At 57.3% G+C, this 12,798-nt stretch overlaps 2 protein-coding genes across 3 annotated transcripts; both read right to left on the bottom strand.

Moving 5' to 3' along the window:
* Nucleotides 1–451: 451 nt before the first annotated feature.
* Nucleotides 452–5,418, bottom strand: TRIM65 (tripartite motif containing 65). Of its 2 annotated transcripts, XM_067308171.1 has the most exons (6): nucleotides 4,893–5,418; nucleotides 4,143–4,238; nucleotides 3,817–4,050; nucleotides 3,480–3,648; nucleotides 2,997–3,080; nucleotides 452–1,581 (listed from the first exon to the last, which is right to left on the bottom strand). In XM_067308171.1, exons 1-6 carry the CDS (start codon nucleotides 5,337–5,339, stop codon nucleotides 1,049–1,051), a joined length of 1,563 nt encoding a protein of 520 aa, XP_067164272.1. In that variant the 5' UTR covers nucleotides 5,340–5,418; the 3' UTR covers nucleotides 452–1,048. The 2 variants fall into 2 exon arrangements, with proteins under 2 accessions (XP_067164272.1, XP_067164273.1); XM_067308172.1 differs by lacking the exon at nucleotides 2,997–3,080.
* Nucleotides 5,419–7,486: 2,068 nt separating this feature from the next.
* Nucleotides 7,487–12,371, bottom strand: MRPL38 (mitochondrial ribosomal protein L38). Its single transcript, XM_067308474.1, has 9 exons — nucleotides 12,281–12,371; nucleotides 11,547–11,726; nucleotides 11,220–11,348; nucleotides 10,934–11,142; nucleotides 10,477–10,549; nucleotides 9,620–9,665; nucleotides 9,067–9,225; nucleotides 8,551–8,687; nucleotides 7,487–8,154 (listed from the first exon to the last, which is right to left on the bottom strand). Exons 1-9 carry the CDS (start codon nucleotides 12,345–12,347, stop codon nucleotides 8,018–8,020), a joined length of 1,137 nt encoding a protein of 378 aa, XP_067164575.1. The 5' UTR covers nucleotides 12,348–12,371; the 3' UTR covers nucleotides 7,487–8,017.
* Between the last annotated feature and the right edge of the window lie 427 nt (nucleotides 12,372–12,798).

The following is a 12,798-nucleotide window of genomic DNA, read 5'->3' as shown; positions in this document are numbered from 1 at the left end:
TTCCCTGCGCGTTTGCCTGCGCATCCCCAGCATCTCTGAACCCGGTGCCCAGTTTCAGCTGGCAAGTCCTCAGCTGGCATCCCGGCTGAGGCTGTGCCTGCGGGGGCGGCAGGGGAGATGCCGGCTCCGCCGGCTCGCCCTTGGAAAAGCTTCAATCGAAGCTGTGGATTTTCGTCAGCGCCGCATCAGCCTTGAGATGGAGCCATAGGAAACCAGGTTTCCTTATCGCAGCGCTGCAGCAATAAAGCCCATTCTATTCCTGACGCCAGCTGGATGCCGCGGAGAGGCTGGTTCCTGCAGCCGGCCCCCGAGGACGCAGCCGGGCACGGCAAGGCCATGTAGGGACGAGCGCCGGAGCCAGGGCAGCTCGGCTCACCCCCTGCTAGCGCCCTGCGGTCTCACGTCTCCTGCCAGCACCGAGGTCAAAGCGAGTAGGAAAATAGAGCTTTATTGGGGCAAGCAGCTTCTTACAAACATTAACTGCAGCGTGGCACCCCGAAAAGGACGCTCTGCCCTGCCTGAGTCCCAGTCGAAGAGTTAAAAGATGGCACAGAGAGGAGCTGGGGGAACGGGGCCCACCACGGGCTCTGGAGAGCCAGGCAAAGCAGGATCGGCCTCAATGTGGGGCTGGGAGAGCACGGGACACCCCCAGCCTGGCTCTGCAGCACCCCAGGAGGGACTGCACCCCCCTCGCCTCCCCTTCACCCCAAGTCTCCAGGCGTCGGTGGGCTTGGCCGGGACAGGAGAAACAGGAAAACCACGTTCTTGCACCCTGCCCATCACCTTCTCTCGTGCCGTTGCTGACTCCCTTCTGCATGGGTGGGCACCAAGCATGTGCACTTATAGATACCGGGGGGGCCTCCGTCCCCTCCGCGAGGGCATCTCAGTGAAGCAACAACATCCTTGCCATCCCTAATTTGCGTAGGCATCATGATATTTGCACGTGCAAATCAGACAGGGTTTATTTGCACGTCTGGTTTAAATCACTGCACCCCACTCCCGCCTCGGCTTTGGTGCCCGGGAGTTGTCGCGCTGTGCTACCCCCGGCTCAGTCCCGCTGGCACAGTGTGACCGTTCGGCCTTCGCAAAGCCAGAAGACGGGGTAGAGGGGCTCCGTGAAGATGTGGTGGAAAGTGTGGATGAGCTGTGTCCTGTCCCCGAGGCCGTAGAAGGAAAGGATCCCGTTGCCGTAATCCAGGCTGACCCCCAGGTACTCGTACAAGCGCTCCTGGATTTTCTCCGACCGGCCCTTGTGCCAGGCTAAGTAGCAGTCTTCCCGCACCTGCAGCCCCCAGGACCCACCATCCAGGCCGATGTTGAACTTGTGGCCCGGCTGCCGTTTCCGGGGGATGCCCTGGTATGTCACCCCCACGATGACGGAGTGGCTGGAGACCTTCACCTCCCAGTAGTGGTGGCCGTGGCCGTAGCTCTGCGCGCACAGCACCTGCCACAGCTCGAAGCGGGCGGCGTGGTCCTGCTGCGGGCTGCCGGTGCCGCGCGGGTGCTTGGCCTTCTGGTTTCTGCTCGACAGCTGCAGGTACTTGTTGGCCGTCTCGGCGTCGAAGGTCAGGTTTCGGTGGTCTGGAAAGCAGAGGGAGAGCAAGGGCATGGATGGGGGACCAAACCGCTCCGCGGTGCCTTTGGTCCTGCCCGTTTGCGTGAGCCCCCAGCAGCAGCACTGTGCTGCCCCGAAAATAGACGGAAACGACTCGGAGCATGTTTGGAGGGCAAGGGGAGCGTGTCGAGACGTGGTACCTGCCTGGCTGCTCTGTGCCTGCCCACGTGCTGCGAGGAATGAGAAAAGAGCCCAGAAATAGCTGGCGAGGCGCAAAGACGCGATGCTTTTGCACGGTCCCCACTGGGGAGGCACAAACCAGCTAGCAAATAGCTGCAAGCGTGCCACGGCTCAGGGGCAATTTTGGAAAAGATGTGCTTGATTTTAAGAGCAAAAAAAGGTGAGTGTGTGTTTGTGTATGCGGGTTGGGGGGGGAGAAAACCCAGGCGTTACGTGAGCAAATACGGTATTGCAGGGAGTCACCCTCGTCAGCGCAGGCTGCATTAACTCCTCCTGCCGGGGACTGGCCTGTCGTCAGCACCTCACCTTCCTCCCACAGCAACCCAGCCTGGCTGGCTATTCTGGGCTCATGCCTCCTGGTAATAAATAACATTTTTTGCTATTAATATTGCCAAGAAGGTTCTGTGGGACTTTACAGCCATTAAGGAAGGAATCCTTGTAGAGCCCATACGCATCGATGGTCTAGCTGGCACGGGGGACCTGAGAAAAGCACCCTAAATATTATTTATCCCTCTTTTAGATGGGGAGGAGATAGAGAAATGAGCCCTGCTGCTCTAATCGTGCTTCCCGTTGTGGCTGAGCCCGGGGCGGGAAGGGAAAGGAAGGATCGCAGGTGGGAGCATCCGGGGTGATTTCCCAGGACAAGGGAGCAGTGGCTGTGGGCTGGGATCTGCACGGCACTAGCGGCTGCCCTGGTTCAGCGCCGTGCCGTGCTGCATCCCCATGGGTGCTTGCTCGCCGCGCCAGCTGCCGACGTTGCTGGCCTGCCCTGGGGAAGAGCTGTGTCTAAATATGGGTCCTTGGGAACAGGCACGTCGCTCTTGCCCGGGCAAGAAGCCGGAGACGGGAGAAGCGGATAAAATAGGATGGCGATGGGGTGAGATCTGGGGCATGTCTGTGCCAGCCACACTCTGCAGTGACCAGCTGGACTCCGGGCTCGGGCTGCTCTGGTTACCGCGGGAAAGTCGGTCCCTGGTGCCGTTAACTGCTGGCAGACCCACGAGCGCTTTCCCGTCTGAGTGGCATCCTCCAGCCTGTCCTCCCAGCAGGTGACATCCTCTGCATTTAGGGAAACGGAGCCAGCGTTCCCCTCCCGGGGAAGAGTCCCAGGTTGGGGAAATCGCTGCCCTCTCCCCAAGGCCAGCTGGGGACCCCAGTGCAGCACCGTCCCCCGCCAGCTGCCCCACACTGTGCTCCTCACCCTTCAGAAGCTCAGCTCGGAGCTGGCACTTGGGGAGAGGGGCCACCGCCTTCACCACCGCGGGCTCCTCGGGCTGGACCGGACCTGTGGAGAGGGGACAGCACGAGGGGGATGGCGGGAGCTGAGGTTTGCTCAGGTGGAAGGAAGCCAGCAGGCATTTCAAGTGATGCTGCCCCAAAAACTCATCTCTGCCCAGCTTCAGGGGAAGGGGAGGAGGAGGAGGAAAACCATCACACCCAAGCCTGGGAGCAGGCACGTATTGCTGCAGCTTGGCACTGCCAATAAGGACATGGGATGTACAGGGAAGCCACCTAGCACGTCCTGTCCCATTGATACTTGTCTGCTGGAAAGTAGACACGCGCCCCTCTCCCAGCCCCCTGTCCCCTGGAGCTGTGTCCCCACCATGGTGACACTGGCCACAGCAAGGCTGTGGTCCAGAGTGGCTTGAAGTCCTTTAGGGTGACCTGTGTGCAGAAGGCTTACCTGGGGCTACAGGGTCAGCAGCTTTGGGGGCCACAGAGCTGGGCAAGTCTTCCAGCAAGAGCTTGGAGATGTCCGTGAGGATCTCAGCGATGGGCTCTACCATGCCCACATTGAACTCCACGGGGGGCAATGCCTCCGGGCTCTCCGGAGAAGCGAGCAGGGGGAATTCCTGCAGATGGATGGACAGACACCCATGCAGCTAGACTGGGGAGGATCAGCAGCTCCAAGGGGTTGGCCACGTCTCCATACTCGCCAGAAAGGAGCAGAGCTGGGAATGCCCAGGCACCAGTGAAAGGAATGGAGAGGGACAGTAAGGGACACCATGCCAGGGCAATACCTCAAGGAACGTCTGGTCATCAGCGCAGGCCAGCAGGTCCTGTGCCTTCTCCCTGTGGTGGCTGAGGGCGTCCAGGCATTCCTTCAGGTGGCTCCAGTTCTCCTCCACTTGCCCCAGTGCCGCTGCTTGCTCTTGCTCAATCCTGGCCACCGTTTGCCGCTGACAGTCCTCCAGGGCTTTCTCCAGGTGGCCAAATTTGTTCACAACCATCGACTTCAGCCTCTCGGAGGAGTCCTGGGTGGGGAAGACGCGTGAGATCCAGCGGGCTCCCACCCATGCCTTCCTGGGGAGCAGCACGGGGCGCCCGCGTCTGGTCGCAGCAGTACCTTGATGCTGTTTGTTTGATTCTCCAGCTCCTGCATCGCCTGCTCGATCCTCTCCGACTCCTGCTGGGCTTTTTCCAAGGACTCTCTCAGAAGGGCCTGCAAAGGGTGGCACAAACACCCTGCGGCGGAGAGCGACGCAGCTCGCCTCGCGCCCAGGTATCCCTCGCGGGGCTCTGAGAAAAACCCTCCTGAGGAAGGAGGTGGCTTGGGGAGGGGAAACGCTGGGTCCTGCATCACTTAGAAGTGAGGCGCTTTGCTGGATTTCACCCCGTTTTAGCGGCTTCCCCTAGACCGGGGGGTTACAAACACGCACAGCAGCATTTTTTTCAGTGCTGCTGGATTTGTGCAATTCTCTGCTGCTCTTGGTTTCTTGGGGAGAGAGAGCCCGTGACAGACCCAGCAGCTGAGACCGGGCACAGCTCAGCACACAGTAGGTACATCACATCCCTGCGGGCTGGGAGGCTGTGACCCTCCCTGACTGCTCCAGGGGACGTCGTGCCGTGCCCGAGCCGCCTCGTGTGGCCGGCCCGGCTCAGCTGTCCCCTTCCCACTGAGCGAGACCGTGCCGGTGGAGGACAGGGCTGGACTCGCAGCCTGGGGGTGCTCAAAGGCCGGTGGTGGCCCTGCTGCGCTGACGAAGGGACGCAAGGGCAGGAGAGCCTCAGCACGGGGGTGGCCGATGGCTCCCATGTCCCCCCACCACGCAGGGACCCCCGTCTGCTCCCGCCGCAGCTCCCGGGGCTTCCCCACCTGCTTTTTAGAGCGCTCCTCCTCGAAGAGCACCCGCCGGTGGTGCTGGCACTGCTGCACGGTGCAGACGCAGCAGATGCATCGCCGCTCGTCCTCGCAGTAGAGCTCCAGCGGGCGCCCGTGCCGCGGGCACTGGCCGCCGTGCGCCGCCTCGCGCCCCTCGGCGCCCGCGATCTGCGCCTCGCCCACCCGCACCAGCTCCACCACGCTGCACAGGGTCACGTTCTTCTTCAGCTCCAGGCGCCGCTGGAATCGCTTCCGGCACTCGGGACAGGTGTAGCCCTTCTCGGCCCTGGAGGCCTCCTGCTCTTGCTTCTCCCAGTGGTCGCTGATGCATTGCTGGCAGAAGTTGTGCCCGCAGGGCAAGGTGACGGCCACCCTGAACAGCTCCAGGCAGATGGAGCAGACCAGCTTCTCCTCCAGCTTCTGGGAGACCGACGATGCCATCCCGTGCCGGGGAGCAGGGCACCGAGGAAAGGAAAGCCAGGTGGGGAAAAAGAAACTCAGCCAAGCCGGGTGGGGAAAAAGAAACTTGGCCGGGGAAAAGGAGGAAGCGCTGGATGATGCAGAGCCCAGAGGCGGGTCGAGGCGCGGAGCCAGACACTCTTAAAGAGACACCCGGCGGGGGCTGCTCGGCAGCGCGGCCACCCCGGCTCTGGCCCACGGGTGGGGGAGGCAGCTCCGAGGGGTGGATCTGCTCCCCCGAGGGGCTGCAAGCGCAGCAGGGTGCCCCGGAGAGGATAAAACCGCTGCAGCGACAGCGCGGGGAAATTGTTTTTCCCCCCGCAGGAGGCTAACGAGAGTCAAAGCGTATTTGCGCGTACGTGTTTGCATGGATACACATACTGCACACAATCTGATTTCCTTTTTTGCCCTCGGGGGGGGAACTTCCCGACCCCTCAGCAGTTGTTTCCCCCAGGCGCAGGGATGCTCACTGCAATCCCGCAGCACCTGCTCCAGCACCTGCTCCAGCACCCGGGGTTGCTGCAGGGACTGCAAGGCGGTTGCAGAGGCAGGACAGCCCACCCTCGCCTCTCCCAGGGACTGGTCCCCAAGCAGAGCAGGACAGCCGTCGCTGGCAGAGAGACCTGAGGATGGCACTCCTGCCATCTGCCAGCCTGGGAACTGGCAGAGAGGGGGCCCCCACCGCTGCTGCAGACGCTTGTCGCTTCCTTCTGCACCGACGGGGGCTGTGACACGTGCCACCAGCCGGCTGCTCCGACCACGTCCCTCCCTTGCATCTTTCCATTTTAAACCACAGCTCCTGCTGCTTGCACATGCCACTCGGTGCAGCCAACACTCCTTTTCTTGCTAACCGAGCTAAAGAGAGATGGAGACTGATAGCACTAAGCTGTGCTAGCACATTCCTTGCAACACTTACTGCACATCAGTAGATCTCTACCCCAAAATGCAGGAAAGACCTCATCTGGGCAGTCCGCCCTTGCTCAGACGGCAGGTAGAGTCTTCTGCCTGGAAGTGACTGTGGTGCCCACGTGCCATTTATCTTCATGTCTTTACACAGCTCAGTTTCAGGGAGAAATGCTACCAACCGTCCAGTCCCAATCTTATCTGCGTACCCTCGCAGCCGTACTATCTTTGCGCGCACACACTGCTCATCGGCTAAACGCTGTTCTGTGAGGTGGCCTTAGCTTTGCAACAGCTCTGCAACCTCTTCACAGGGCGCAGCATTGCTTTCGCCCGCCTGCCCAGGGAGGGTGAGCGGGGAGGAGATCCCTACTGCGGTGAGGGCCTTCGCGGTTGGGGTGGTGGGAGATCAGAGCAGTTTCTGTATCAAAGGCAAGCTCGGAGTCACAACCCCAGACTGCCCCTGAACCCGGGAGGGCAAGTTGGGATCTGTCACGGCTCATTGCATGCCACAACACAGCTTCAGCCGAGGCAAGCAACAGCCCCCCAAAATGTTTCTTTTGGCTAAATCTGCAAATTCTGAGCAAATATTAGAAGGGAGAGTATATGGCAGCTCGCTGCCTAGCTGGTAATGGCCCTGAGCAACAGCAGGCAGGTGGGCATTTCAGCCCAACCTCATCCGCTTACTGGAGTCTCTTGTTCCCCTAGGAAGAGAGGAACCTTAGATAAGGTTGCTGGGAAGCAGAGTTAGGAACAGGCAGCTGCAGTGGCAGGAACACGTTGGTATCTGGGGATTTATTTAAAATGTGTGAACAGTGGTTGGACTAAGAGCCCTGCAGAGCAGAAAGCACCATCCCTCCACACTATGGGTACAGGAGAGGCAGCAGCAGGCTGCCAGGCCACCACCGTGTGTCTGCTCCACAGATCTGCTTTAGAGCCCTGTCTATCAACATATGTTGTCCAGGAAGAGAGGGGAAAGAAACTGGGGTCCATGTGCTTGGATAGCTGTTGGGAGAAGCCAGCTTCATTAATGCTGACCTTGTGCAGACTCTTGTAAAGTTTAGCACACGCTTAGCTGTGCTCTTCCCTCCCTATGACATCCAGGAGGGGAAGGAGATCCAAGCCCGGGGAAGGGCTGCATTTCTCTGGTGCAGCCCGCTGAACTCGCCAGCTCTGCACCAGCTGGCTGGGACACCACGCTCTTCTCAGTGAACACAAGGCAGCGCCTCCAGTGTTGCTCACAAGGTGTTTAATCACACTCAGGTTTTTAAGAGGACTGTACAAAAAAGAGCCAACAGTCCCAAACTGCAGCACTGGGAAGGTGAGAAGACCCAGGTCGGGCGAGCTCCATTTGCACTGTAAATGGACAAAAGAAGAGCTCTGATCCCGTCAGAGAAGCAAGGCAAAGCATCTCTGGTGGACTCTACCCTTGCACCCTTATCGACCAGCTCTGCTACAGAATCAGTAGCAAGATTTCAGCCCGGACATAGATTTGTTCTCATACATGAACATGCTCTCAAGTAGCCTTTTGACCACACAACTGCCAACACTGCAAATGCTTGTTGCTCTCAGTTGCACACTTCCCAGTATGGCCAGCAAAGCGGAACTTGGAGCCAGAGGGCTGAGATTTTGTTGTCTTCCTCTGGAGGCATGGACTGCTCCTGACACCACAGTTCTGCAAATGCAGGGAAGTCATCAGTCCCATCTTCTGGGCCTGCATCCTTGGGTACATCAGAGCATGTAGAGAGAAGGCCAGGCCCCTAGTAAATGCCGTAGGTGGGCTCCTTAGTATCTCGGTATCTGTCCAGGTACCTCAGAGGCTGTTGGCGTGGGAACTTTTCCTGTGGAGGATGGTATACGGGCGGCCGCACAAATTCAAACACAGGCTCCTTCATATCTGTAAAGGGGGAAGGTAGAATGTTAGCAAGACGGCTCAGATCCAAACCCTGAGCCCTTCCCTTCATGAGCAAGGGCTGACGCGCATCCAGGTCAGGGCATGAGATCAGGGCTGGTTAAGCACATCCTAGTGAAGGCTCCCTTGTTGTTATTTTAAAACGCTCATTCAGAATGGCCTTTAGAGGTTGTTTCCTCAAACAGCTGTTAGTATGGTGAAGGATGACTCAATAAATTCTTAGTCTGTGCTGTAAGAGGTCCAAGTGCCCCAGTGACAGCCAGGATCAATGAAGAACCTACAGCAACAGTTCTTTCACTGATCCTGTGTGTGACGGGCAGGAGCCATGCCCCAGCCCACAAATAGGCCCCCTCCAGCATCCCTGCACGGTGCATTTCTTACTGAGAAGCTGATGAAAGACTTGAGTGACGGAGCTGTCCCACTGACACTGGAAAAATGCCAGCCCTGCTGCGGTCATGTGGTCCTGGTGCTTCTCGTAGAAGTCAAACGTCCTAAAGGTTCTCATCTTGAGACTGTGGCTGCAAACAGGACACAAGCACAAGAGCCAAGGTGAACCTCTTTTCCTGCAGCATCCTGGCAGGCAGCTACTTCCCCACATCACTCCAGAGTTTACAAACAGAACAGGAAAAGGAAGTCACCAGAAGAAATCTCCCTGGTTCTTCAGCTCTACACGTCTGCCCTGGGCAGGGCAAATCGCTTTCTTAAAAGCCTGTTTTAAGGCAATGACACTCTATGGGGCTTGCATGGCTGGGATTCCAGCTTCAGACAACATGCAAACTGAGAAGTCCTGAACAAACCTGCAAGTTGAAAGGAACCGCTCTGCTGGAGGAGTGACAAGCACACTGTAATAACAAGCAGTAACTTCTAAGCCAATGGCCTAGTGAAAGCCTGAATTACCATGGCACTGGTCGAACATCCTCACTGAAATCTATCGGGCAGTCTTGCTTGAAGAGGAGGAAGATGAAACGATGGTAACCAGTTCCTCTAGCAGGGAAAGGGGGAAAGTAATGGCAAATCTCCTTTCCCGACTTGATGTCATTGCCTGGGATGTTTGTCCTGAACACAAAGAAGTTTATTTCATTAAGTAGCCATTCATTTGCCCCTTTAGGACCAGGAGTTTCATACAGGATTATCAATCACTTTGCACTAGGCTTTGACACGAGCTATTTTCCCTGCCTAGCAAATGTGCAGATAGTAGAGGCTGATTTTACTGGAAGAAGCCACATCCAGTGAATTGAATGCAGAACAGCAACAACACCTGGAACTACTGCAACTTTATCAGGACCCAGAACACAGGGATACAACAAGCCCAGGGCAGGAGCATCAGAGAAAGCCAAGGAACCATCTTGGCAACACATCTGTTCCCAAGCACTGTTCCCAGAGTTCCCACCCTCTCAGCCTGGGTTTTCCCTGAGCCAAGCAGCACAGAGCTCTGATGAGCAATACTCACACCAGCCAGTGGAGGTACTCCGAATCGGTGTCTCTTAAATGTCCATCTGCAAGCGCACACAATGGAGAAAGGCGCCTTAGTGACAATGGGGTGTTTGCATCAACTCCAAAGCAAAAAGGCCCAGATCCCCTCGGAATGGAGGGGGCACTTCGAGACCTCCCAGTGTTCTTCTCGTAACAGAAAAATAACTCATCCTTATAGGGCTGAGCTCAAAACGAGGAGCCAAGATCTCTACAGATGTAACCCCAAGATCACAAGGACTTTCTGGATGACACTGGGTCACAGTTGCTTAATTTCACTGTACCTTGGTTTCTTGGGGTGCATAGCTAATCCACCTCCCAGAGAGTCTGCAAAGGGAGGGGGCACTTGAAGACAGGCAAGCTGTGTTCGAGAAAGAAGAGTCTGGCAGTAAACACAAGACTGAGTCAGGGAACTGCTTCCCCTGTGCTGTGACATGGGTCCTGTCATGTCACTGTCCCATTTCTCAGCTGCAAATTGGGCAAAATATTGCTGTATTTGCAGAGATTTGGGGAGACTAAAATCTTTACTGTGTGTGTAATTCATTGAGGGAACACTCAGCATTTTGCGAACATCCACTCATCATCTAAAAAGTGACATAAGGGCACAGAAGCACTCTCAGAAGACACAACTTTCCCCCAAGGCAGAGAAATTTTAACTCCCTTTCCAGGCACAGTCTCTGAAGCTGTTCTCTGCACCTAGAGCTTAGGTAACAGTCCCTGCGTAACAGGTATCACATCATCTCTGACTGCGCAGCTGAAAGAAACAGGAGCTTCCTATCCAAAAGCAGATGGAAACAGCCCAGTTCAAACATAGTTCTTAAAGAACTCACTGCTCACCTGGATTTGTGAGTAACAGAGTCCACAGGGACCCTTTATCTGCCTCATATGACACTTCAGGGGGACTGGAAGCCTAAATGAGAAATATAAAGAGAACATAAATTGCTTGGACAACAGTTTCCATTAAGACCAAGTCACAATTTCAAAGGCAAAGAATGTGAATCTGTCATGGGCACAGCCAGAGAGCAGCACAGACCAGACACGGCCGTGCCACGGTTACCCAGCTCCACCAGGAGAGCTTCAGGAGCATTAATAAACACCAGTTTCCCAACAGACAGCGAACCTGTTGCAAACTTCTACCCTTATCACGTCTAAGGAACATACAAGGGTACTTCCTCTGTGATGAAGCAAAAGTAAGAGAAATCCCCCGGAAGGGACAATGCCAATCAGGAGCATCTGACAAAAAGACATGGGCTTTTCCACGATGCTGGGGGTGTTCCCAACTCTCCTCACGCACCTCTGATGGAGTCACCATGTTCCCGTGGTAGACTGGCACAACATGCTCATCTTCCTGGCTATATCCCACCCTCAGGATAACCCTGGGAGTGAACGTGGCCCCCTTGAACAAGTCACGAAATATCCCATAGTGCTCTGCCATGCGCTGCTTGTGGAGTGGGCCGCTGGTCTTCTCCCACTCAGCTCTGACTTCATCGAGGGGGATCAGCACTGCAAAAAAAGAAATGGCTCGAGGGGCTGCTGGAGAGTGAGCACCCAGGGCAGGGGAGAGGAGATGGGGCACAGACCTGTTCGGAGCCGTGCTGCTCTTTCCATCTCGGCATTCTGGCGGTTCTGTCGCAGGATCTTTTTTCTTTCCTTGAGTTCCTTCATCCGCAGCGGTTTATCACGTGGCAGGCTGATGTCAATCTTTGGCTCTTCACAGAGAGATGAAAAATTACATGTGTGAAAAATCGGGATACTCAGAACATCCAAATTTCCAAACCCCCAAACAGGTTAGTGTCTCTTTGGGAAACAGGGCAGATTTTTCAGTCTACAACCATGGCCCCAGCCTACAGACAGCTTCCCTGATCTCCGGCAACAAAAAGAAAAAGCACAGATCTATCCGCGCGTACCTGGCTCTGGGGTAGTGTATTGCTGGTACGTCTTCCACCACCGAGGCTTTCTGCTCTCCTTTTCAGCCAGCCTGAAGTAGCGAGTGAAGCTGCGATATTTTGCCAGCGCTTCCAGGTTGCTGACGTCTATGTCTTCGTTAGGCATCGGCCCCAGAGGCGCTGCCCGCTTGCAGAGCGCGGCTGGAAACGGCGAGCAGCCTCATTGTAAAAACACAGCAAGAGACAAGCCCGACAGAGAGATGGGCCCGGACGAAGACCAGGAGCACGGTTTGGGGCTAAAGCAAGGCCAGAACACGGGGGCAGCTGAGCTCTAGTGCGTCACTAAGTCAGGGGGGTATTGGGGCATCCTGAGTTTTAAGTCACGCTTTCCTGTTTATGGAAGAATTCACTGTTTCTCTCTATAAAGCACTGTAAGAGCGTTATGGGGGAAGCCCCCCTTTTGCTCTAGGGCCTCGGGACCTTCCCCGTTCACCTAAGGGGCACTGGAAAAGGAGCCCAGGCGTCCGAGACCCCTCGCCACCTCCCCAAACGGGCTCCTACCAGAGATATCTGGGAGGACCCAGGCGTCCGAGAGCCAGCCCCTCCCCCCAGCCGGCTCCTACTACACGCCCTTGGCGGAACCCAGGCTCCCGAGAGCCAGCCGCTCCCCCCCTCTCCAGCCGGCTCCTACTACGCGCCCGTGGGGGGACCCAGGCGTCCGAGGCCTCCCCCACCCCCCGCGGCCCGTGCCTCACCGGCGGTGCCGAAGGCTCGCCCGCTCCGTACGCCGTACAGCGCCGCGCTCAGCATGGGCGCCGCCATTGTGCGCGCCGCCCCAGCGGAAGGCCCCCGTTGCTATAGCGATAGCTGCTGCCCCGGAAGGGCCTGGCGGGAAAGGCCCCCGTTGCCACAGCGACAGGGGCTGCCCCGAGCAGAGCCTGGCGGAAAAGGCCCCCGTTGCCCCCAGCAACCAGCCGCAAGGCGAAGGGCGGTGCGGGCCAGCCCCGAGAGGAAGGCGGCCATGGCGGGGCGGGGGTGTCTCCTCAAGGAAAGGCGAACCAGGCTCCTGAGGGCGCCTCGGTGGGCCCCTGTTACCCTGGGTCATGTCCCCGCAGGCCCCCATCTGCTGCCCCCCACCCTACACTTCCCACCCTACACTTCTTGTTCAAGAACCACGAGCTCTTGAGCTCTTGTTCAAGAGCCACCCGTTTTGGGTGGCTGGGCTGGCCAAGACACCGTGTTGGGGCCTGATCCTCCAGGTTAGCAGCGTCCT

The sequence above is a fragment of the Apteryx mantelli genome, chromosome 19 (genome assembly GCF_036417845.1).
Source record: "Apteryx mantelli isolate bAptMan1 chromosome 19, bAptMan1.hap1, whole genome shotgun sequence".
Taxonomy (NCBI): domain Eukaryota; kingdom Metazoa; phylum Chordata; class Aves; order Apterygiformes; family Apterygidae; genus Apteryx; species Apteryx mantelli.
Note: the sequence above shows the minus strand (reverse complement) of the source record. Positions and strands in the feature narration are given on the sequence as shown.

Coding starts and splice junctions, on each gene's coding strand:
- MRPL38 (XM_067308474.1), bottom strand. CDS start 12,347: ATGGCGGCGCCCATGCTGAGCGCGGCGCTGTACGGCGTACGGAGCGGG. Junction 11,727..12,280: donor GCGAGCCTTCGGCACCGCCG/GTGAGGCACGGG, acceptor CGCCGTTTCCAG/CCGCGCTCTGCAAGCGGGCA. Junction 9,666..10,476: donor TCTGTTACTCACAAATCCAG/GTGAGCAGTGAG, acceptor GTGCGCTTGCAG/ATGGACATTTAAGAGACACC.
- TRIM65 (XM_067308171.1), bottom strand. CDS start 5,339: ATGGCATCGTCGGTCTCCCAGAAGCTGGAGGAGAAGCTGGTCTGCTCC. Junction 3,649..3,816: donor ATGACCAGACGTTCCTTGAG/GTATTGCCCTGG, acceptor ATCCATCTGCAG/GAATTCCCCCTGCTCGCTTC. Junction 3,081..3,479: donor TGCTGACCCTGTAGCCCCAG/GTAAGCCTTCTG, acceptor CCCTCTCCACAG/GTCCGGTCCAGCCCGAGGAG.